The sequence below is a fragment of the Hakea prostrata genome, chromosome 10 (genome assembly GCF_041222555.1).
Source record: "Hakea prostrata isolate BN-2017 chromosome 10, UWA_Hpros_2, whole genome shotgun sequence".
Lineage (NCBI taxonomy): Eukaryota > Viridiplantae > Streptophyta > Magnoliopsida > Proteales > Proteaceae > Hakea > Hakea prostrata.
In genome coordinates this window covers 13,123,532-13,148,741 of record NC_142609.1, presented here as the reverse complement: position 1 = coordinate 13,148,741, position 25,210 = coordinate 13,123,532, and the positions used below count along the sequence as shown (strand labels likewise).

At 39.0% G+C, this 25,210-nt stretch overlaps 1 protein-coding gene across 2 annotated transcripts; it reads left to right on the top strand.

Moving 5' to 3' along the window:
- Nucleotides 1-1,470: 1,470 nt before the first annotated feature.
- LOC149001969 (transcription factor TGA2.2-like) lies at nucleotides 1,471-24,987 on the top strand. 2 transcript variants are annotated; one of them, XM_089138324.1, is made up of 12 exons: nucleotides 1,471-1,802; nucleotides 2,262-2,423; nucleotides 3,246-3,349; nucleotides 5,098-5,174; nucleotides 5,303-5,497; nucleotides 5,733-5,816; nucleotides 5,899-5,958; nucleotides 10,065-10,142; nucleotides 10,242-10,293; nucleotides 16,461-16,732; nucleotides 17,654-17,902; nucleotides 24,001-24,987. In XM_089138324.1, the coding sequence occupies exons 2-12, from the start codon at nucleotides 2,326-2,328 to the stop codon at nucleotides 24,145-24,147; spliced, it is 1,416 nt and encodes a 471-aa protein (XP_088994450.1). In that variant the 5' UTR covers nucleotides 1,471-1,802; nucleotides 2,262-2,325; the 3' UTR covers nucleotides 24,148-24,987. The 2 variants fall into 2 exon arrangements, with proteins under 2 accessions (XP_088994450.1, XP_088994449.1); XM_089138323.1 differs by having other exon boundaries at nucleotides 2,257-2,423.
- The last annotated feature ends 223 nt before the right edge of the window (nucleotides 24,988-25,210 follow it).

Here is a 25,210-nt window from a genome sequence, read left to right as displayed (position 1 = left end):
TGGATGGGTGTGAGGGGAGCACAACTAGGTAAAGCATCTGGGTTCTAGAAATACCAAGTTGTACTCACAAAAAGACAAAAAGTTGATCTAGAGATATGTTTGCACGTGCATTCCTACCAATCTGCACTAAGGATGTCAAACAATACAATATTGGTGATGTGGTGCCGTATTGATACGTTATAGAAAATTAATACTCAAAAGTGTGACATACTGTTCATGCATTGACATTTACAAACTACTACCACCATCATGATAGGATATGGTTTCGCCGCAAAAAATGGCACACACACCATCACGTTACTATACCGGAGAAATTGTTTTAAAAAGCACACTACATCGTCTTTTAAATAGCTTATGGATGGGACCAAATTGACACATTCGGACCCGTTTGATACCCACCATGTGTTTCTACTCCAATAAACACCAAGAGTTATTTTGATGTTTATAGAAGTAGATACACTTTTGTAGGCGTTTCATAACTTGATTTTGAAGTGTAAATAATATTAATAGACACTTATCACAGGAACCAGAGATAGAGATGATGAAGATCACGGACCCCCTTCGTAAAGATAGGGGCTATAAAGATAGGGGCTAATGTTTCACCAGAGATAGGAAAGATAAAGAGGAACTTTAGTCACTAGAGATAGAGAAAATTAAAGAACAAAATGATCCTCATTGTTAGGGTGGAAAAAGCAAAATGGAAGATTCTTGTCACAATATAAGAGGTTTTAACGAGGTTCTTATGTTTAGGATACCAAATTCCATGAATACCTCTCTCTAAAACTGTTTCACATAAACCCAAGTCATCTAGCTTTTGCTTCAAAAAAACAAACAATAACAACATTTGTCGTTATATCTAAAATGTTTTTCAAAGTAAAAATCTTTATAAATTTTAATTTATGTAACAAAAATCACTAAGAAATAAATACAATTTCAGCAAATCTATTTTTTCCTGAAGCAAGAAACACCAAAAATAAGTTATCAAATGTGTCCACATCTCCACACTTCATCAATTTCTATACTTTGGACCCAAATTTTTTTATTACATGATCCTTCTGTAATCATAATTAATCAATAAAAGGATCTTAAATTTATTACATCATCTTTCGTAATTATAATATAATAAACAAATGGATCAACTATAAATTATTTGTGATGGAAAATATCACAATCAGAGAATGAAGCCAACAAGAGTCAAAACAGAGTTGTTCTTCATAATGGTGCATTTGAAATGGTCCGACCGGTCAAACTGGTATTCAAGTGCAAAATACCAACCGAGAAAAGTCAAACAGTTGACCATGGAATCTTCCGAAGGAGGGAGTGGCAATATGGTAATTTTAACTAAACTAGTCAGTGGTAATATCGTAACTTCAACACACAGCCACCTTCTGGTCCTTCTCTCTGTTCGTGAAGTGTGAACACATAAATCCACACTCAGTTGTTTAACAAGAAATCTCTGACACAACTTCACAGGCAAAGATTTATATAATTTAAAAATGGAAAAAAATTAAATAAGTCTCCAAAACAGTGAAAATTAAGCAAGAAAATAATAGAAAAAAAAGAAGAAATTCAACAGAAAGGGACGTTTGGAGATTGGATTGATCTAAACGTAACCCTTTTTCTTACCATTTCTTCCTCTTTCTAACCTGTAATACTGAAGATCGATGCTCGAGTTTGGTCGGTCTGAAGTTTGGAGATAGAGAGAGGAGCGATTTGCAGAGTTGGAGAAGAGAGAGTGAGTAATAGACTATAGTTTAGGACGAGAAGTCAAAAAAGGCGACTTTGATCTTGATAAAGCTACGGTAAATAGGTTTTGTTTATTTGTTTTTCAATTTTGGCTTCTGGGGTTTCTTTTTCATTTTTACAAAGTTGCTACTTAGTGGTTTCGGAAGGATACAGCTTGAAAAATTGCTTTTCTTTGGATCTTGGGTTTTTGGATTTTTAAGCTACTCTAGGGTTTTGCGGGTTCAGAGATGATGTTGATGATAATCTTTTGTTACCCTTTCACCGAGTTTGTCCTGTAATTTGTTCACTTTTTCTTGAAAGTCTGCGAAGTGAGCTTGATCTTTGTTGGGTACTATTTAAAGTTTAGATTTTGTTGGTCAATGTTTAGTCGTGTTTGGGTGTGATTGTGAAGTGGGTTTGAAGTCTGATAAGTTCATTTTCCCCCCTCTTTTTGTTATTTCATGCTTTTGGGTTTGAGTGTTTTTCTCTTTGGAGTTTTAACGGTTTCTTCATTTACTGAGTTTGCTGAAGGTTAGGGTTTTGAGTCTCGGGGTTCGGCTTGGGTTTGGGGGATTAAGGTGGTGGTGGTGATGATGATGCATGGGGAGTAGAACAGTGAGGCCTGGTGCGGAAAATGATAGGGAAGCAGCAGGCGGTATGCCGGGCTTCAATCCTCAACTACCTGCTACTCATGCAGTGTAAAGTTCTTCTTCAACCACTCTCCTTCTAATTGATTTAACTTTCCTTTTTGCATGTCCACTTGGCTGTTAATGTTTTTACCTTTTTTCCCCCCCTTCCTCTTGGCCTTTAGCTTCTCTAAAGAAATTGTGGTCCTTTTGGTTTTAATGTTATTTTGTAATCATATTACTCTTATGTCAATCTATCCCCTTCATTTGTTGTCTAGGTTTGGACTCAATGAAGAATAATTTACATCAACAGATATGAAACTTCATTTATACTGTTCTTTCGTTAGTGAACTATTTGTACCGGATGTGAATGTACGGACAGAGAATTAAAACTTTTTCCATTCCAAACTGCTTAAGCTCTTGGTTTGGTTTGATGTCTTATGATCAAAATATGATGCTTTGATTGAATTCCAGTATTTTGAGATGTGAGTACTTTAAATTCTGGTTGTCAGGGTTGGAAAGTTTGGTTTGGGGGGGGGGGGGGAGTCACTGAGTCAAATGGGTTTAATGCGGTTTGTAGTTAGTCTTGATGTGTCACTTTAATTACTTTGGTGTGTAGTGCCCTTGTGACAAGTCAGCAAAGAATATGAAATTAAAAAGAACATGCATCTAAAATATAGCATATATGAAGAACATACCAAATTTCACATACCAGTGATCAGATGAAACAGTATGAACTAATGTGAAAGGATAACTCTTGGGCTACTCTGGCACTTACCTGTAGTTTCTGGAGTAAGCTTGAGTGCATTCTTTAGTTAGTTATTTGTTGGGTTATTTCTCTTTAAGTTGCACATCTTACTGATGCAACTGTATTATCTGGTAATATGGTTTCAGTGGCACAGAAAGAAACAACACCCCTTCTCCTCGAATTTCCGACTTTGGGACGCTGGATAATTCTGTTGGATTTCGCATAGAGGATGCTGTGGGCCTCAGTAGAAGTATGCACCCGTTCTCTTTTTTTTTTTCAATATTTTAATTTGGTTATGAAGTCTATTTCAATATCAACTATTGGGCAACCATCTCCATTTCTTCTGTTCTGTTCTGTTGTGACTTCATTTGAAACAAAAGAAGTTTATCTCTCATGTATCACTACAGGTAGTTTTTTGCATCATGTTCGGTTCTATTGTCTTCTGATATGCCATCTTCGGAAGTTGTGAGGAGATTGGCCATTCTGTTGCCTTCTTTTTCATTTTATTTTATTTCTGAATAAATAGAGGAAGCATAAATGTTGATGCACAAATATTGTGCATGCTTTTGGGTCATGGTTGTGTAATGTTTTTTTCTTTTTCTTTTTCGGGGCCCTGTTTTATAAATTTACTATTGGCATGCATTTCGTATTCTTTAATTGAGGGAGCTTGAATATAGACTTGGCTTTAGTGCTGACATGGCATTCTCTAGAAACTATTTAGGTTCATTTGGATATAAGAAATGAGTTTGGCATGCACTTATATTTACAGGGATGCAGGCTGTAAGACAGCAGAATTTTGCGAACAGATTGTTCTTGTTACATAGTTCTCAATGAATCAGTTGGTTGGTCAAATGATTCTGTACATGTTGTGGATGGGTCACATATTATCAAAATTCTTTGCATTAACTGCTTATTTTATTGATGATAGGTTTCTTTTCTCTCTCTCTCTCTCTCTATCTATCTATCTATATATCAGTAGCCATGTTCTTTGAATTCATACTTGTATAGAGCCTCAAATATTTTTACTGATTTCCTTATATACCTTTTGACTTTTACATTTCTCAGTAAAATTTGATATTCTTCTTTGACATTTTTAATCTCTGTTCATTTTCCTAGATTGTACCTAGACAAGTACTTATTACAATAATTGCATTACAACAATTTTTTGGGTAGAAATTGCATTACTGCAATTACGAATAACAAGTATTACAACATCTTATCTGTAGGTTCAATAATTAAGGTACACCTAATGGCTAATATAACTCTTTTCAAGTAAAAAGATGGAAATTGTTCAAGTTTGATCTGGACAAAAGATGAAATGCAAAAGTGAGTTATATAATTCATTTTAGGTAATTCATATTTGAACAAACACCAATACATGCATTTGCACGTTTGACCTTACCAGTGTATGTATGTAGACACTAGTAATAATGCACGGGCTTGTGTGCGCATGACCTGCATTAAATGCCTTCAGATTTGCATGAATGCCAATCTGAAATGACATCAATGTCCTTGGATCCCCTATTTAATGGTGTTTCTTTTCTTTTGGATGATTAAGTAAATTTGTTGACCAAAGGGGGGGGGGAGGGGTGAAGAATACAAAGAGGATGGAAGCCAACCAAAACAAAGAAGAAAACAAAATCTCAACAGTAGGCATCAAGCCTAGCCACAGTTCTAAAGGCGAGCAACCTAGAAATAAAATCAAAAGCAGAAGCCAACAATGAACCCTAATTCTTTGCCCTATTTTTTTCCTTCTTCTTCCTGGGAGATTGAAATCGACGAAGAAATCTCCATCGATTTAGTAACAATTGTTGGAGACATGGTTACTTCCTATTTGAAGGTGTTAATTGGAGATTCTCTACGTATGAGTACCTTTCCCATTTAAAAATCTCTCTACTTTCTTGAAAATTTGAGCACTAAAGTGATTAGTTTTTATTCATTATTGATCATCAGATTGCTTTCTGATTTGTTTTTTATGATCACTTTGTCCTTTTGAAGATCCTGGATTCAATCCAACAAAATCAACTGGACAGACTGCTACTTTGGACCCCTTGCAATTTGGAAATTTTGCTAAGGTAGGTCCAAATACTGCTAAACTTGTTGTGAATTTTTGATTTGATGGCAAATATTCTGCCTTTTGAATTTATATGCGGTGGTTGTGTGGCACTAATTCTTGTTTCTACTTCTTCTCCTTGAAAAACAGTCTTTTGTTTCCTCCGATGTAGCACAACTTGCTTCTAGGGCTGTGCCTCAGAGGTTTCCATCGAATAAAGGGCAATCAAATCTGGGTTCTATACCTAGTGGTCATTTTGAAAACTGGGGAGACTCTGCAATGGCAGATGCCAGTCCTCGGACTGATACATCAACAGACGTGGATACTGATGATAAGAACCAAAGGGTGATTAGTCTAATTTTTGCTCTTTCTGTACACTGGTTATGGTATTATCTCTGTATTATCTATGATTATATATATTTTACAGATGGTATCATTCATATCTTATAAACAATGTCACCATGCATATCTTTTCAACAATTTGTTGAAGCATATTGAACTGTTTTCTTACTTTCTTGTTTATATAATTGTATACCATGTGCATTGAACAGATGAACTAAAATTGAGTTCTCTGATGCAGATGGAAACTGGTCAGTCTCAGTCTACTGCTATCGCGGCTTCTGATTCCAGCGACAAATCTAAGGAAAAAGTAGGGGATCAGAAGGTAGTTTGAACAGAGATCATGGACGCTTCCATGGATGGGTTTATAGTATTTGGTTGTTTATAATTTGTTTTATATTTTCCAGACACTTCGTAGGCTAGCTCAGAATCGTGAAGCTGCAAGGAAAAGCCGATTGAGGAAAAAAGTATGCTTCCATGTTGTCTTTCACAGTTCCACTGATATTGACTTTATTTCCTGTAATGTTTATAGTATGAGATATGGTAACAGGGGTAAGGTAAGTTGTGAGCCCCTTCAGCATATAGGGCATACCTGGAATCAACCACTAACGGAGATTAGATGTAGTACAAAGTATTACATATTCCGTTAGTTGGGAAAGGCTTATTATAGCCCAGGCTGGAATTTTGAATGGTGGAACTGGATTCATATGTGGTCAATTCACTTTAGTTGGGAAAGGCCTAGTTTGAGTTCAGAATCTATTAGGTTCTGCTGATAAACTTAGTGGAGAGAAGTCACTAGAGGCATTTTATTATACCTGAAATTCTGGCTACTATAGAATAGGATTAGGAGCCTAAAAATAGACAAGAGTAGTATGAGGAAGAATGAAGTAAGCACTTGTACAGATACTTTGTGTTCTCTTTCCTTCAGCTGCTCTCCATGCCTTCCCAAATTGACTGAACTCTCCATTAATTCAGCAAGATGAGTATTTCAGGTTCCTCCCTTAACTAGCACTGGAAGAACTGAAGATAGACAGGAGGACTATGGTTTCAATTCATCCTATTCTTAGTTTTTACCCTGAATAGGGATGTGAGCAGAGTGTCCATGATGGCTGGTGCTAACTAACAGCACAGTGGTAGTTTGCTGTGAGCTTATTTATGGTAAGATGAAGGTGATGCTGGATTTAAGTTGCTAGCACTATTGATAAATCCATTTGCGACGGAACTCAAACCATTTGATAAGTATTGTTGGTTGTAACAGCACTGTCCAAGAGGTGTACATGAGACTTCAACTTCATGTGTGATGCAGTATCCAAGCCCCTCCAGCCCAAAAGAACAAGTGGAGGGCCAGGGAGCCACCTAGGGTTGCTGCACATTTTTTTTTTCTTTTTTCAGTTGCTTAGTTTCAATTATAGTTGCTTTCTTTGTGTCTACTCGGGTCAGGGGAAAAATTGTAAATCCTGTCCATTTGAGGGGTATATTTGGTATGCAATTTTCTTTTATTAGAAGTTTGTGTTTAATTGGAGTTTTAAATCAGTCCTAGTAAAGTTCAGACTATAAGACCTAGTAGTTGTTGAGTTCTAGTAGCATTGTGCTGCAAATCCAAGTCCAAGTAGGAAACCCAGCCCCAGGCATGTATAAATTTAGCCTCTACTTGATGGAAGAGGCAGTTCTGATTATCAAGTAATCAAGCTTCCTGTTCGAGCACTGTGTTTACGTTTTAGTGTTGAATCAGTCAAGTAGTTTGAGGATTCATGTAGTAGCAGGTCTGATTTTATCAAGAATTTGAAAGAATCAACCCTAGGAAGGTTCTAGGTAGAGTCCAGCTCATATCCTTGTCAGTGGCTGTGGAGATAGCCAGCAGCATTCCAGCTTCATCCAGGCTCCATTAAAGGTCCAAACCAGGTACTATTGGACATCAATCCCCTTCTCTTCCCACATCTTTCCCATTTGTTGTGTTTTCTTGAATTTTTGGACTTTTCTAGTGACCCAAAATTCAAGGTCAGATCTTTGCCAATCTAACCATTATGTGTCCCAAACTTTTGGAACCTCATCCCCCTCAACCCTAATGATCTTCCATCCCAGTTTCAGCTCCATCAGACCAACCAAACCCTTGATCTGTCCATCCTTGTTGTCAACCTGTTTTCCCTCCAAAATCAAGGAACCTAATATCTTCCAAACCACCCATTGAAATTTATTGATAGAAGATGATTCTAAGGATCAACATATAAATTCCTTCCAGTTTTATCCCAATCCCCTAAGTTTTCATCCCATCTCAAATCTACCCCATATCAAGGAATTTTCAACCTCCCATGGGATGTGTTAAAATATCCTTCATACCCTAAATATTGTTCTACCTTTAACCGTCTATGTCCAATCAAACAAACCAAACCCAAGTAGGGAATTGGAGCACAATTATTAGGAACCAATTGGGAAACAAGCACCCATACACCCTAACCAAAACCCTAGTTTTGGGCATGGAATCCAAGTCTAGCCCTAGAGATCCTTGAAGCTGTAGCGCTATTCAATCAAGGCTGCATCAGTATGAGTCTCTTCAGTGTTTTTTTTAAATGGAAGACAGGTTGTTGAAGTAACCCGGGGGCGGGGGCGGCCTCCGGGGCCCCCCCTAATTAACCAGGAGCAAAAAAAAAAAAAAACAAGAGTTATTTGCATGTCCCAACTATGGGGACGCCATGGTCTTGCCCCCCCCTGGAGGCCAGTCTAGATACAAGGCCTAAGCTATACATATCCTTTCTCACCACTTCTCCTAAAGTTATCTTAGGTCTACCCCTAGCTCTTCTAATTGATCGAGCAGCAAATTAGGGTTTGAACATATGCTGTTTGGGTTAAAATCTCAGTGGACAGTTGTGTGTTCTTAGGGTTTCTAGGGTTAAGTATGGGGTGATTCAAGGGTTTAGTTAAGTTGGATTTAATTCTGGCATTGTTGTTTTGTGAATTCAGAATTAATCCAAAGAGGTAGGGTTTTGAAAATAGGTCCCCTAGTTGGATTAGGATTCTTGAGGTGTTGGCTAGGGTTAGGGTTTGAAGGGGAGGTAGAGAAAGTGTAAGAGGACACTATCCTAAAAGGGTTTAGAATTTGGTTGAGAGGTTTGGGAGTTATGGGTGCTTAAGTGAAAATAGGGTTAGGGTTACTGGATGTAGAAGATGAATTGCAGAATCTGAGAAAACTAATGGAAGTTGGGTCCTAGAGGGAGGAGAAGGTATTGGGTAACGGAGGGGCAGGGGTGCAATCCTTGGGAATCCTAGAGGGATTGGGGTTGGATTGGGATTGGGAGGGGGCCTGTTGTACCCGCCAGGAGGGGAGAGGTGAGGGGAATGTCGCATGGGGGTTAGGGAAGGGATGTGGTTGGAGAGGATGGGGAGGGCTTGGGACCTACTTGTTGATGAAGTTCATTGAAGACTTGCTGAAATTTAGAAGCTTCAGTGGCTGCTGCAGGTTTGGGGAAGAACATAATTGGAAATTGCAGAAAAAATAAGAAAATTCCACAACTCAGGTTGTGGCCCTGTGGGCTCTCTCCCACGACTCCAAGTCCTCCCTGAATGCTCTTTCTAATTTAATTCATCAAATCTGATTCGTTGCAAGGTGTGAGGGGGCCATTTATAGCATTATTACATCTCAGGAAAACAACTAGGACTCAAATAAAGAAAACCAACTTGAACTCTACTTAGGGAACCTACTTGGACTCAACTTAGGGAATCTGATTTGGATTAGAATTCTCTATTACAACTAGACTTAACTTTCTTAGCTTTCTTATCTAGAAAAGGACTCTTAAGTAAGAGTTCCTGGACAAATACAACTTGCAAAATCAACTTTTAAAAGGAATCCTACTTGAAATTGGATTCCAACTTGGACTCCTACTTAGACAGCACTCTAACCACTTGGCCAATTGAAGAACAAATAGTAGATCTGTGATCCTAAAATTATTCTGGATTCTTCTGGATCAATTTGGAGCCCAAAGGAGGTGGGACATGACCAAAATACCCCTTTGGTAATCTGGCCAGCTCTTGGTATCACATCATTGTGGGCTGAATTTGGCCACAGAATAGGAAGTGCCCTATGTTCGCCAATCCTGGTTACATTAGTTATTTAGTAAGTCGAATTCGACTTAATATGGTTCATGCATGTTTTAAGTTCTCATCTCCATTTGAAGAGGAGGGCCATATGCCCATTACTGAATTTGTTGAAGAGATGAAATTCAGCCAAGTTATATCGTTTTGGTTACAGGTCGAATTGGTCACCAGAAAAGGAATTAAACAAAAAAGTTAGGATAGATGCAGTGATCTGTTGGACTTTTGATTAACTAGCATCTCTTTTTTCCAATTGACCTCCTCCTAACTTCAGTTCCTAGGAGGTCGAACACAATGCTGACACTGTTCTAGTTACTGAGTGGAATACTACTAGTACCGACACCTGTTGTATCCATTTTAATGCCTTTTTTCTATTTCAATCTCCATGATAAAGGAACCCTAGTTTTTGCATTTACATTCCATTCCACTTATTCCCATTCTTCACAAGCCTTGGCTAATTTCTTTTTCTTTCTTTTGCTTCTTTCAGGCATATGTCCAACAGCTAGAGAGCAGTAGACTGAAGTTGACACAACTTGAACAGGAGCTTCAGAGAGCTCGTCAGCAGGTTTGTCGCTATCCAATTTTCCCCCCTGTATTCTGCTGAGTGTTTCAAATGGTTGGTTTTATGGCATTTTTTACCCTCACGTCTTTTTATATCATGTAGGGCATTTTTATTTCGAGTTCTGGAGACCAGTCTCATTCAATGAGTGGAAATGGTATTGTCATTTTGCTCCCATATCTGCTTTTTTCCTCTAGATTGGGGCTCAATTATAGATGAGTCTGATTTTTACATGTTTGAAGTACTTTTTGGTACTTCAATAAATTACAGATAGGGAAACAAGTTTCCATTGATTGCAGAAGCAAATACTACTTTGTTGTTGGTGGTTTGCAAAATAATAAAGTGTAGGTCCTACAGACATCATTTAATTTCATAAATTGTGGATGGCATAGTGGTAATTGGAAGTTAAACAGGGCATCTAAAGTCACACCTCACCTGAACTACTGTAAGGCATGACTTGTATGCTACACTGGCACACCTCACAATTCCATAGATCTTGATATCAATGGCATAAAGAGAATCCATAGCAGCAGCAGAATAATTGAACCATATTAGTTCAAATGATTATGGTTCTCACAAAACATTCTGTTAGAGTGCTATTTGCTTGTCTTATTACATTTGAAGCATTTAAATAAACTTAAACAAAGGTACCTGAAGAAAACTCTAATGTCCATAAGCACAATGCACACACACACAAGAAGTGTCGTATGTCCTTATCTCTTGCACAACCAACTGTATTCTTTCAATGCTGGAGTATTACCTGCCACAATATCTAAAAGAAATATTTTTCAGAAGCTTTTGAATGCAATCTCAGTGAGGGGAATGCAAGTGCAATGCAACTCTAGATCCTCTAACATGCAACTATACGATTAAAGTGAATAATTATGCAAGTTGACCGCACAAATAAATCAGACCACTTGTAGTCTATGATAATGCATGCTCAATTTATTAGAAAATAAAAACCTAGCAAACTATCTCTAAGTCTCAATTGATGTTGTACTATTAGGACACATTATATAGATCTTAGCCTCTCCACTGCAAGATCGTCCAGAGATGCTAGCCATCTTAGCCTCTTTACATGAAGAGAACCAGAAATGCTAGCCTAGTTGCTTTTGGAAGTCACTAGTTACAAACACCCGGTAACCCACGATATAATCTTGTTCCATTGCTTTTCCATGTCATACCACCCACAATGAACTTGCCTGTTTCTGGTAGAACTCCACATTGTTCTATAGGCTAGGTAGCTTGGAATAATCTGATTGTCTATGCCTAATAGGATTATCATCTGTTGTGACAATTAATGTATTAGGTTTTCAAGCATCCGATATGGCCTCATAATTAAATAGCCTTTGGACCTAAAACATCAACAATTATGCAATATGCATGCTTAGGGCCTGAGGAATAACCTAAAAACACTCGATGTAATCCCCACAGTGGTAGAAATTGATTTCAAAATTTCTGTTCACAGATTCTGCTTATTTATATGCATTGAAACAGTAAATTATGGGATAAGTAGATCCTGAACTCAATTTAATCTGACTTTGATTTTAGTTAAACTTGACTTCTAAAACTAACATCCCTGAAAGGGCCAGAGTCAAAATCAACTCCTAGGGTGGGTATGAGATTTCCTAAAATACAATGTTCAGAATTGTTCTATATTTATGTACATAGTGAAAAGACAACTCTAGAACCAATGCCTAATGATTTTTAATTAATATTTTTGACAGATGTATTTCATAACATAGATTTAATATCGAATGATGTACCTTAAGAATTTCAGATGTAAATACCTTATAAAACTCCATATATGATTTTGACAGAAACCAGGTTTGAGATGTGGTTCCAATCTGTTATTCTGATTGTGGTATTCTATTATCCTATCAGATGAGGTCAGCAAGGTTTCAGATTTGGTGGGGAACTTCATTTACATGTCATTCATAGCCTCTAAAATTTCAGATCTAAATTCCATTGAGTATTTAGAGATACATTTATTCTCCCATGACTTTGACATAATCAGTCCATACCCAGCAAAAGGTTAAACCTAACTTAACTGTCTTTATCAATTTCAATGGTTAATAAAACAAAGAAAAGAGCTATAGTTCATCCTGTAATTCTTCCTGTGATCACCTGAATCAACGCTATGGTCATCTGACAATCCCTTCAAAATTTCCTATTTATGGTCGTGGGTTGAGGCTAGAGATTACAGGGTTGCCCCACATTGGGATTCAACTGTCATCCCAAGGAGGTTTAGAAATAATCATCAATAATGTCTACCCAATTTGATAAGAAAACTCACAATAAGATCTAGGTTATCATGATCTTAACCAGTAACATAACAAAGAGAGAGATCATGGAACAAACCAGATCGAGGGTTGTGCAGCAATCTCTTCAAGCCCTTGTTCTTCTTCTCTTTTTTTTTGAGTCTCCCCTTCCCCTTCATCTTTTCCCTAATTTTCTACAACTCTCTTCTATTTTATCTCCAATATATCTCCTTTTCTGATTTATTATACTAAAATCCAACACCAACTCCCAAAACCCACTTTTACCAATCAATGTTAATTTTTTTAGTTGGAATTTAATAAAATACAAAAAATGAATAACTATGTTGCACTCATAGGATTTGAACACTAGACTTAATTCTATATAATTAATGTTTCAAACCAGTTAGCTACTACTAATTATAAAAGCCCAGAAAATATACTATTCAAAGCATGGTATTACCTCTAACTAGTTAAGATGAGGAAGGACTACCCTTTTCTTTACTACCCCAGCCCTCTTTTCCATTTTTGCTGAGTTTGGGGTGGGGTCAGTGGTTCATTGAGAGTTAACAGCAGATATTCAGGTTTGAGAGGTAGCAATGGCTGCCCACAAAATTGAGGATATGTTTCCCATTTGTATGGCCTTTTGGAATACGATGTGGACATGACAAATAGTAAATACTGTCAATATGCCATGTAAATTTTAGACCATCCAATCTCTTTGAAGCTGTTGGTCCTCTAAAAAAACAAATATTTCAGCAGGCCGAGACTACTTCCTCCTCCTCTACCAGCTACCAAATAAGCAACATCAGTGATACCTCCTATCGATATGGATACACGCCCACTGAAAATTGAGAAATATCCACACCGTGTGAGATGTGGCACCATCTCCCAATGCATAACAGCATAAATCGAGCTTTAAATTTTGCTGAAATTACCAAACTACTTTGCCATTTGGTGCCACCAAGAGACTGACACAAAAGAAATAGAAAATCATCAAAATTTCGCTGAGGTATTCTGGTTTTGGCAAAGGGGAAGTGGGGGTGAAAATCAAATTTTTTTTTGAATCTTGCACATGTGGGCACCCCTGCTTTCCAACAACTTTCTAATTTCATTGGATTGTTTAACTGGTGCCCTTTTGTGATGAGTCTTTGCCAATTACAATATCTAATTTCAAAATGCCAATAAAAAAAACTACAACGTTATTGTATTCAGTATGGAAGACATTCGTTATGGTCTACTTAGCCGGGCTGATTTGAATGACTTCCTCCATGGGAAGATTTTTGTCGTCACCCTCAGAGAAATACCTTGGTCATCCTATCCAGTTGTCCTCAAAGAGAGTGCAATGTTTGGCTACTGCTGCAAAATGTTTCCTGCCAAGCATGTTGTGAATATTATGGTCCTTTGACACCTTTTGCAATACTAGTAATTGCAAAGCAGTTAGATGCCAAAAAGAGCAGCAGAGGCCTGATGTAACCCAGGGTCTGAGCCAGTCTTCAGGATCCTCTCTAATTGAACCAGCAGCACTTTCGGACTAAAACCCTGCTGTTTTGGGTTGAAACCTCATACGACAGCTGTTAAATGGCACTCAAAACACTCAGGGAACCTTGCAGCTGGGTTCCCAACTCTTGGATCTAGGTGTGGGTGGGTCTAGGGGTATGTTTGTGATAGCATTAGGTCTGAAAACCTAAGAAAAATATTATTTGTTTAACAATCTGCAATTGCAGAAATTTTCCAATTAAAATTAAGTCTCCTAATGTGTTTTGGACTTTTAGGTAGGGTTTGGGTTTGGATCAAAGGTAGGTAGGGGTGGGGATGCTAGTCCTAATAGGGTTTAGGCTTTAGTTGAGGGGTTTGGGAGTTATGAAAGTTTCAGTGGATCTAGGATTGGGGTAAGACTAGGGTTTGGATTGGTCTGACTCGGCTGAAATTGGGAGGGAAGGTCACTAGGGTTAGGGGAATGATGTTCCTAAAGTTTGGGAGTGATCTCTCCCACGAGTCCATGTCTTCATTTAATGCTTGTTTATTCAATTCATCAAATCTCCTCCATGTCTTCATTGAATGCTTGTTTATTCAATTCATCAAATCTGATTTTCACATGAGGGTATGTCTCTTTTTTATAGCCTTACATTGAAGGAAAATTAAACTTGGACTCTCTAACTTGACTCAACTTGGAATCCACTTTTGAATTGGATTCCCTTTACACTTCAATAACTTAAATAAAACAACTTGACTCTTAGTTATTATTAACTTGCAAAAATAAGCAATCAACTTCCAAAAGGAATCCTGCTTGGATTCCAACTAAGGACTTCTACTTAGACATGGACTCTCACTCCAACAAGGATTCTGTCATAACTCATCAAGGAATTATCCGAAGTATAAAATAAATTAGATCTAGAATCCTTGGAAGGAGTGGATTCTAAGGGAATCCCTCTCGAATAGGGACTCCTACTGAGATTGGGACCCTTCAATAACTTGACCAGTAAAAGTAGATATGGACTCCTGACAGTAGCCTGCATCTGACTAGCCCTACTACTAGATCCAAAGGAGGGGTAAAATGACCAAAATACCCCTGGACAGAATTCAGCCAGCCCATTGGTGCATCAATGGCCCTGGTTTGTGGTCCAAATCTCAATGGATATTATGTGGCCTGGGCCTGGTTACATCAGCACCAGTCCCCTAATGCTCCATCTCTATTTCGCATAGGTAGCATTGCAGCAGTTACCCTAATGACTCTCTTTTCTTTGTTACAGACGGCTATAAATTACAACTGTATGCAATTATAGATGGCTATAAGCCTATAAGGCTATTATTTTTGTAGATTCATATTTCCATCTTACTAGTAAAGGTTTATTTTCCCCTCGGCCTTGCTCCCCTCTTTTTTTTATTCCCTTTTCTCTACAAGAACTCTCACTACCAATATTGCAGATAGTGCCAACTATAAAGCCACCGTCCAGGCGTCCAGTGACTAATTTTGGACTTGCTGAAAATGAAAAACACAGGCTCTCACCCTCCTGGAAACTGAAGAGAGACTGGAACTCTGAAAATTTTCCACCCTCTTATTCTACGTTGGACAATATTTTTTGCTTTGGTTACAACTACTTATGCTAAATGCTAAACCTGTTATTCAAGGGTTACAACAATGCACACATGAGAATACCCCTTCAAATTTGCAGTCACACCACCTCCCCCCCAGTGTGGATCACAAGTCCATATTTACTTACGTGTACAAGCCCCAGTAAGTACTGCAAGCTGGTGGGATGCCACTGCTGTTAGAGGCAGCCTGATCTGATGTGGTAGTGAGTTTCTGTTGGTCTGATGGAGCATCTCATTAGGGAGCACCAGGATAAGGACAGTTGGGAGTCGGGACCAAGGCAGAACTTCAATGAAAAAGTAGTTAATGTTCACATGAACAACGAATTGAGGCTGATATGGACACCTAGGATGAAGATTATCTGCTGGATTTTGTGGGATATTCTATTAGAAGCTTAGGCTTGTGGGAATATCCTGTGAGAAGCTTAGGCCCATGGCTTAGCTAGCCTACTGTCTCTCATCCGCTTTTTTCTATATCTTCTTCTTCTTCTTCTTCTTCTTCTCATCCTTAATTTTACTTACTTATTTCACGTGTAAATAGTTTAAGGGAAAAAAAAAAAGAAAAAAGAAAACTTTTTGGTTATCCAATTTGTTCACCCTAATTGTGTTGATCCAGCTGCAATTGATCTCCCATGACACTGTCATTTGGCATCAAAGAGGCATAACCATTAACTAATGAGTCCCAGCACAAAAATGCATAATACAAACCTTGGGCATACAAGGGACCAGACACTTGAGCTTCTAGCTTTGACATCATGTGGTGACTACTTATCCTGAAAGTTAAAGCTGTTAAGTTAGGGCCACAAGCCTACAGCAGTATAAATCAACAAATAACATATCTGTCATATAAGGGATCTTATCTTGTGGTTTTTGTTGCCTTGGGATTCTCTTATGTTATGTCATGAAGTTGAGCGTCTTAATTTTTCTTGGGGTAGCTTCAAAGAGCAGTTATTAATGATTATTTTTCTGTCAGGGGCCTTGGCATTTGACATTGAGTATGCCCGGTGGCTTGAGGAGCACAACCGGCAGATCAATGAGCTGAGGGGAGCTGTCAATTCCCATGCAAGTGATAATGAGCTGCGTGTTATTGTGGATGGCATCATGGCACACTATGATGACATTTTCAGACTAAAGGGTACTGCAGCAAAGGCTGACGTCTTTCACATGCTATCAGGAATGTGGAAGACCCCTGCAGAGAGGTGCTTTATGTGGATTGGTGGTTTCAGGTCATCTGAACTCCTTAAGGTGAGCAATGTTTGGATGTTCCAAGAGTCTTGTATAGGAAGTGAACAGTTATTTTTCTTTTAAAGGGAAAGTAATGTTTTAACTCTGAGATTTGAAGCATATGCTTTGTATTCTCCTGAGGCTACTTGTTTCCAGTACCAGAGTGTTGTTCTCTTTGTTGGTGTTGGATTTGTTCTGTAGATGGTGTACGTGTGGGTTGGTTTGGGTGTGGTATTAGGGATATAAGGGTTGGTAGAGGAATGATTTAAAGTTTTGTGAATGAAGATAAAGGTTGTTCTGGTGTCAACAACTGAACAAAGTGTTTGTTTTTGCTGACTGACAATGTTGCATTTCTCTAGTTTATCTTTAAGATGAGGATATTGCCTCTTGAGTGTCTAGTTATTATTAATGGTAAACAGAGCATGTTGATACTTGTCATTCCAATCTGTTTTGCTTGGTGGCCATGGTTGTCAAGGCATCCAGGCGACCTTTTGTGGAAGGGCATCTTGGTTGTGTTGTCTTTTCACCTACTCCAGGACCTAGGGTCACCCGGATGCCATGACAACTATGTTTTGGTAATAACAAATTTGTGGTGTATTTATGGAAGGCGAAAATGACTTTTATTGTCTCCGTTTCTTAAGGTATCGTTATTGAACATGGACTGCCCATTTGATTCTTACTGACATGCAACATTTGATTTACCTATTCCCAGCATCATAGATTCTTAGAACATTAGCAGAGTTCAAGAGAAGCCTCTTTAGCAGGTCATTATGGAAGTGTATGCCCCTGGGCTAAAATTTGAGAATTGCTAGCATCAATTCCTGTTTCAAGGATTTCATATCTTTTTGTATAATCCTTTGGCATTTGAGTTTGAGCTCGTTGTTAGAGCATTTTCTGGGGATACATACACATTATTTGATAGATAACCTGGTGCTGTTTCAGCTTCTCATCAACCAATTGGAGCCTTTGACTGAACAACAATTGGTTGGCATCTGCAACTTGCAAGAGTCATCCCAACAGGCTGAGGATGCCCTTTCCCAAGGGATGGAAGCACTGCAGCAATCCCTAGCTGAGACACTGGCAAGTGGATCTCTTGGCCCCTCTGGATCATCTGGTAATGTGGCAAACTATATGGGCCAAATGGCTATGGCTATGGGAAAGCTTGGCACTCTTGAGGGCTTCCTTCATCAGGTAATTTTTTTTCATAGTTGTGATTCTGTTTGTTTTTGAGTAAGTTTACCTTGGCATTCCATTCAACTCCATGACTAGATTGGATGCTCAAGGCAATGGCTTTGATTTTCTATTTTTCTCTTATTGGCTCCTGTTTGAAATGTGCAGATTTGGTGTTCTTTTTCCTTTATATATTCTAAATCATTGAATTAGGTGGTTTAGAAAATATTTAGTATTTCATATTTCATGTTCTACTGCTTTATATTCTAGTAATATCCAAAGAGGCCTTAGTGGCAAACTTGTAATTCTGCAGCCTATTATTATTAGTACAAGTGATTGAGTGAGGCCTCCGTCGACTGATGACAAGCCATATTTCTATTGCCAAATCCACAGGACTGAAATGAATCGTCTCCAATCCAAGATTGGTTTGATTTAAAAGTTTTATATACTGCAACAATGGTTTGGTACTCCTGGTTTATGGTATGCCCAGAAGTTGTTTGCAGTATCAGTTGGGATTGAACATGTTTCTTGTCACTAATTTATAAGCAGACACAGAGAAGGTAAAAAAAATTGACGATATATTACCATTTTCTTTGGGGATAATTGATGAATGATCACTTAATGAAGTGATGGTGTATTGATTTGGCTGGTGGGCATCATTGATTCACTCTAACTACTTTTTGATAATAGGCTTTATGGCAGTAAAATGCATTTTCAATGGGAGCTGGTGGAGTAGGTCCTATTTTCTCTGTCCCCCTCCCCCCACCTTTTTTTAAATATTTTAAGCTTCGGGTGGGCATTATAGGTGCATCAATGGACACTTAATGTTTACCAAAAAAAAAAAAAAATGGACACTTAATTATTTTTTAATGGATGAAATTTCTAAAGAGAAATGTAACTAGACTGTTTCTGTGAGTTATTCCGGCATGGAGCACTGATATTAGTGGCGAGGTTTCAGGCTATTTTGACCCTACAAGAACTGGAGAGGAAGGTTATTTGATGAAGACTGCCATAGGTTAACCTAGAGTAGCTTTGGAATTGGAAATCTTATGAATTATGATTAGGCTTGATTTTTGGAGGTTTAGAGTGGAAGAGATTTGAACAGAGCTAATTCCTTTCAGAGTCAGTTGAAGGCAACTTAATCATGCTTTTCAAGTTGTCGGGAGACTGCAGAACTTTTCTACATCCGTTCATTCCCTCTTCTTCTTTTCTCTCTCCAAAACAAAAACAGAACATACACATACTATGCCTTACAACAATTTTTCAAAGCTTAGAGGACTTCTCGGCTTATCCTTTTAGGGCTAGAGGGTAAGAGTATAATTTGTGGGAGAGTAGTTCCATATCAATTACCCCTGAGGCCTTGCACTTCCTCACAAATCTCTAAGTCCCTCCACCCAATAGTTTGACTTTTTGGAATGGATACTTATACGACTGATGCAGGCAAATAACACAAGTGGCCTTATTTTGGTGGAAATAAGAACTGGCTGGTCCAAACATGCTAGGTCCTTGGTCGAGTGTGCTTCATTGTAGTAGGCTGCTTTAATGGTCCTCAACTATATGTACGGCTAATTGAGAGTCCTACTCTTTTATTTCATTGATATTGAAATATTTTTATTTTCTGGATCTCTATGAGCCCATCCTTGTTGCATGTTGTGTCGCTTCTTCGTTATTTTGAACTTTGAAGTATTTTTGTCAATGTAAACAAACTTGAAATGTAAGCTATTAGGCAAAAGGGTGTTGGGATAAGTTTGAGTCATGTTTGAGTCTTCTTACAAGTTTATCAAGGGCTACAGATTTGGACACAAATTTGATGGTACGAAGTTGTGATGTAACCCTGAAATTCAGGGCCAGTCTTCAGGATTAATTCAAGTGAACCAGCAGTAAAATCAGGGCTCTAGAATCCTGTGTTTCTTGTGTAGGGCTGTCTTGAATGGTTCTAGGGCTTGGGATTAGGGCTTATGGGGTTTGGGTTTGTCTTAGAAGCTAGAGTTCCGTGAATTTTCAAATCTGAACCTTGCTGTAATTTAAATTCAGAATAGAAACACCAAGTCTAGGGTTTGAGATAAACTAAGGTTTTTAGTTTTTAGGGTTACCAAGTGGTTACTAGGGTTAGGATTAGGACCACAGGTAGTTGAAGGGTAGGGGGTGATGAATCTTAGAGGAAGTTGGATTCAGGTAAAGGGTTTGAAAGATCTAAGTGAAAGAAAGGCCAAAGTTTCTAGGGTTCTGGGAAGAAGATTTAAGTGCAGAACATTTTAGGGTTTGGTTGAAGGGAATAGGGCTAAGGTTTGGGTCGAAGGGTAGTGGAGGAAGGAGGTGGTTGAATCCTCAAGGAGGTGGGAATTGGGTGGTGGTTTTCAAGTTCTAGTGTTTAGGGTTTGGAAAAGGGGAAAAAATGGCTGCTGCAAGAGAGAAGAGAGGGGAAGGGGGAGTAATGGGGCTGCAATGGGGTCAGGTTTGGGGATGGGGGATTGGAAGAATAGGATTAAGGGAAGACTGTAAGGCTGCCGCAGGCTAGGGGAGGACGAGGACGAGGGCTGCTATAGGGTAGGGGATTGGGATTAGGAGAACTTGGGGTGGGGGAGGGGAAAAGAAAGGTGCGATGGAGAAGAGAAAAGAAGGGGGGGGGGTGGGGGTGGGGGTGGGGGATTTTGGTACTTCTAAGGGAGGAAGAGTTGAAAACTTGCAGAAAATAAGAGCACCAGAAGCTGCAGGCCTCCTCTTGGAAATTCACGACTCAATCAATTCTCCTTCAGCAAAAATTTAATGTAATCATAATATGTCTTCTTTACCAGGAAAAGGTTTATGTATAGCCTTCATGAAGGATACGTACTAGGACTCAACATTAGAAAGCAAATTAAATTGGAACTCCTATGACTCTCATTCTACTAAGGACTCTCACATAACTCATCCTAGGATAATTCAAATTACAAAACATGAGTAGGACGAGTTTCCTAGTAGAACTTGGACTACAACTTAGGAATCCTTCTTTGTGTAGGACTTCTAACTACCTAGGACTCTGTCATAGCTTGACTAAAACTATCCCAAATATCATGTTGGACTCTTACTGAGCGTTCTGAATCCAACTAGATCTAATTGGACTTAACTATAAGAGACCAAAATTATCAAAAAATACCTTACTTTATGCAAAATTTCCTTAAGGGCTGTAGGGTGCTGGCTGCCACCCCAGGCCCTGTTTTGGCACCTGGAGTGGCCCTAGGTCTGGTTCACATCAAATCTCCCCTTATTGAGAACATTCATCCCCAGTGAATGGGTAGCTTTCCTCTGGCTCTCATGTGACCCTGGTTCAGTACTATGTGAGTCTCCAATGGTTTTCTTTTTGGCTTGGGTGGGATCATTGAGCAGTTGCTGATTAGGGTTTGAGTCCTTCTGGTTTGTCCAGAGGACCTGCTTCTTCTTGGCTTCTTTAGTAGATTGAGGGGTAAGAGTACAATACTTTGGCCCACACATTTATTCTCTCTGTAGGTGATGGTGATGTTGTCTAACGACCGTGGCCTCCCTAGGATAACGTCCATTAGCTTCATGGGAACTATGTCGCACCAGACTTTGTCAGAGTAGGAGTGTAGACTTACCGATGCTAGGCACCTTGAAACTATCTCAAGTGATGTGAACAGAAAAAGGAGGCCCAACAGTATCTGCAATAGGGTAGAGTGTAGACTTACCGGTACTAGGTACCTTGAAACTATCACGAGTGATGTGAGCAGACAAAAAGAGGCCCATCAGAAGCCACAATAGGGCCTAGCGCCTCTAGGCCCATGCGCACCCCTCTATGGGTATTTTTGTCCATCTTGGTCTTTTTCCTTTTATTTGGTTGGGTTGGGTTTCTAATCTAATTATAGAATCCCAATTAAGTTTCTTATTTCAGTTAGAGTTAGCTATTCCGTAAGGAGTCTAAGTTGAAGTCAGTTGGGTCTTTTGAATTTGATTTCATTTTGGAGTCTTGTAAGGGCTATAAAATAAATTCTCATGCCTACCACAGAGGAAGTCAATAAAATTATTGAGAGTTTGCAGCCAAGGAGGTATTGGCAGGGTTCCTTTGAGGGGGACCCTGTGGTTATCTAGGTTTCTGTTTTCCAGATTTTCCAATTCTGATTTGCGATTCCAGCATTCATCTTCCACCTTCAACCAACAAATCCAGCAAGTGCCTTCAGTCTGCAACCTGCAAATTTCATCTCCGATCAATTCCAGGTGAGTCCAGCATCTTTCCCACCAAGTGCACCCCTTCCTTCTCCTGTTCTGCTCCTGTGCAAGACAGAATTTCCCCTTCCCTGCCCTCATAGACCTCCAGCCCCCCCCCCCCCCCCCCCCCCCCATTAATATAGACTTATAGTGACCCTCCCCACCCTCCTATGGCTTCCCTAGACCTATCCCCAGCCCGTGCGATACCCCTTATAACCCTCTCCCTCTCTCTTGTCTCCTCTGTTTCTTGCGGCAGACCAGAAAAAAAAGAAAAAACCAGAAAAGAGGAAAAAAGAAAAAGAAAAGAAAAGAAAAGAAAGAAGAGGCAAATAAAATAAAAAAGAAAGAAAAGAAAGCAGAAAGAGAGGAAAGGTTTGAATAGATTTCACAGATCCACCCAAGAATTCGCCATTTGATCAATCCCACAACTGTTTCCTTCTCTTTCATAAGGATTTGGAAAGCATCCCAACCTACTTGGATCCCTCAAGACCTTCAAAATCCACCACATTAGATGGTCCCATGACCTATCCAAACCACCCAACCCAAGCCCAAAATCCTAAAATTGCCCGAGACTGGAAGGATCTGAAATTTCATACATCCCATCCTCTTTGTTTCATCTTGTGTCTGCCACTGTTGGAGGAGGGATACCTCATAGGGTTGGGGTGCTCTCAATCTCGAGTCCTGCTCTCTTGACAAAGCTCTCTGACCGTGACACTGCTTCCATTGATCACGATGGTTTGAGCTGGAAGACCACCTGCCTTTGAGTCTGGTGTGGAAGATACTGCTCCTTCAGTGGTCACCTTTGGGCTTTGTCACTAAGATCTTGGACATCACATTTAGGTGAGGGTCATGGTCCATATATTCTTCCTTGTACCCCTAGCTTTTTTAGTTCCTTCAATTTGAATTAAGTCATTCTTATGTACTGTAGTATTTAATGGGCCTTCATTGAACATGGTAGTGTGCAAGGCACATTAACTTGAAGTGTGGGAACATAATGAGATCTAATGAGCATCTGACTGCTGATGTGCTGTACACAGGGAAGTGTCCATGCACATCAGCTGTTGGATGCCTCATTGGTTTGGGATGCATCTAGGAGGATCCTGATCCCTTTTTTTGGGGTTAGGGAGTTTATGCTCTACAGAGCGATCTTGTTCTGTTTTAGAGCATGGGGAAGCTTTTTATGTTTACTAACTACTTAAGCTTATCTTGTTGACAACCACCTGGAGATGACTAAAGATGGTTACGACTTGAGATTGTTGGGCCTTAGAGGTCCTTATATCTTTTAAGGGTAGTCATCTCTACTTTAGAAGAAATTTGCTCCTTTTCTTGGAGCTTGTAATTTGCTAGACTATTGTAGTTGATGGAGCAACTATTGTTGTCATGTTGTTTTATTCTTTCTAGGCTTTCTCCTTTGCCACTTCAGGATCTGTGTCTGGTAAGGATCATAATGTACAAAGCCTTACCCTTGCTTTTCTGAAGAGCTATTTCTAGGCTTGAATTTGTGACCACTTAGTCGCTATGGAGCAATTGCACCAAAGCCTGCCCTCTAGTTCTTTATTATCCATTAAAGGGAATCGCGTTGCAGTTTATGCTCTCTAGTGCTTTGCCATAGCTTCCATGAAAGAAAATCATGTTGCAGTATATGTTTGCTAATATTAATAATCCAGTTGCAGTTTATGTTTGCTAATATTAGGTATTTAATGTCATGATAAATTTTAAGTTTGCTATCTCAGCCCACCTAGTGATGCCAAGGAACCCAGGCAAGCTGTATATAGGTTGCTGCCCACACTTGCCCAAGCATTTTGAGCACCTTGGCCAGTTGGTGGCTCCTTTGCCGTATGTTTGTTTGCATGTGTCTTCTTCTCTCTTGCTTTTTTTCTGAGAGTTTTGTGTTGTGAATTATTGTTTGTTAATGATAGGCTGACAATTTGCGACAACAAACTCTTCAACAAATGCATCGAATACTAACGACCCGGCAATCGGCCCGTGCCCTACTAGCCATACATGATTATTTCTCACGGCTTCGTGCACTTAGTTCTCTCTGGCTAGCTCGTCCACGGGAATGAAAAGCTCTGCACCTACTCTGGACCTGTAACAGAAAGAAACTGGTTCGTGCTCGAGGGTACTGGACCACTGGGTGTTGGGTTCCAACATGGACAATACAAATTCATCGTTGGCAGTAATCATGGTTAGCCAACTCTTGCAAACCCCAGATATTGGGAGGCATTCTGGTTCATTGGTCACCCAATTGTTGTCGTCTCTCACAGCTCTCACATTGTGTTGTTAATTTGGTCATCACTGTATTGTAAGTTCGTTCTCATGCTTGGAACTTAGTAACAATAATTAACAGTCGCTTGTTATTTGTTGTAATCGATGGGGCCTTCATAGAAAATCTTGCAGAATTAATTTTGTATAAAGGGAAAATAGATGAAAGTTTAACATGTCTTACCATTTCTTGTCAGTTTATCTTCACTTGTGGGTTGATTCAAGGTAAGAAGAAAAAATCATAGTGCAGCAGGGTTCAGGAGAGGGTAAGGATGAACAGAGACAATTTTTTTCTAACTACTGATGTGTGAGGAAAGTTTACACTACACATTCTTATCAGTAGAGCTCTTTATCCATCAAATACATATTGGCTTGAGAATCATATCCATGTTTGAATACTAATCCCAGCTGACAATTAAGTAGCAGAGTTTCCAAGACTACTTGTTGCAGCTGTCCTTTGGCAGTTAATCTGATTGTTATAATTTTAAAGTTTATCTGAGACCAAATGCTGAACCTGGGAATACCCAGTAGCTTCGAGGCAATAGAGGATTCCCAAGACTACATGATTCTGAGATAGTTTCATTTATATGTGATAGATGAGAAAACTACTCTAGCTTGGAGACCAAGGAAAAAGGGGATGCAGATGTTAACTAGATTTAAAAAGGCTGTGGTTAGTTCACTCTTAGGTATAATCATCTTTCCAATAAAAAAAATATATTGATGTTGCTATTTTTATATATATATATATATATATATATATATATTTATATATTTATATAATTTTTTTGGGGTATAATATAGATGTTGCTATTTAAAGGTTACTAATTTAGGAGGGCTAAGAGATCATTTTTTTTTATTTCATTG

What these genes read in the sequence shown, in the direction of transcription:
- LOC149001969 (XM_089138324.1), top strand. Translation starts at nt 2,326, where the DNA reads ATGGGGAGTAGAACAGTGAGGCCTGGTGCGGAAAATGATAGGGAAGCA. An exon ending in CTACCTGCTACTCATGCAGT is followed by an intron (nt 2,424 to 3,245) that starts GTAAAGTTCTTC and finishes ATATGGTTTCAG; the next exon opens with TGGCACAGAAAGAAACAACA. An exon ending in GGTCATCTGAACTCCTTAAG is followed by an intron (nt 16,733 to 17,653) that starts GTGAGCAATGTT and finishes GTGCTGTTTCAG; the next exon opens with CTTCTCATCAACCAATTGGA.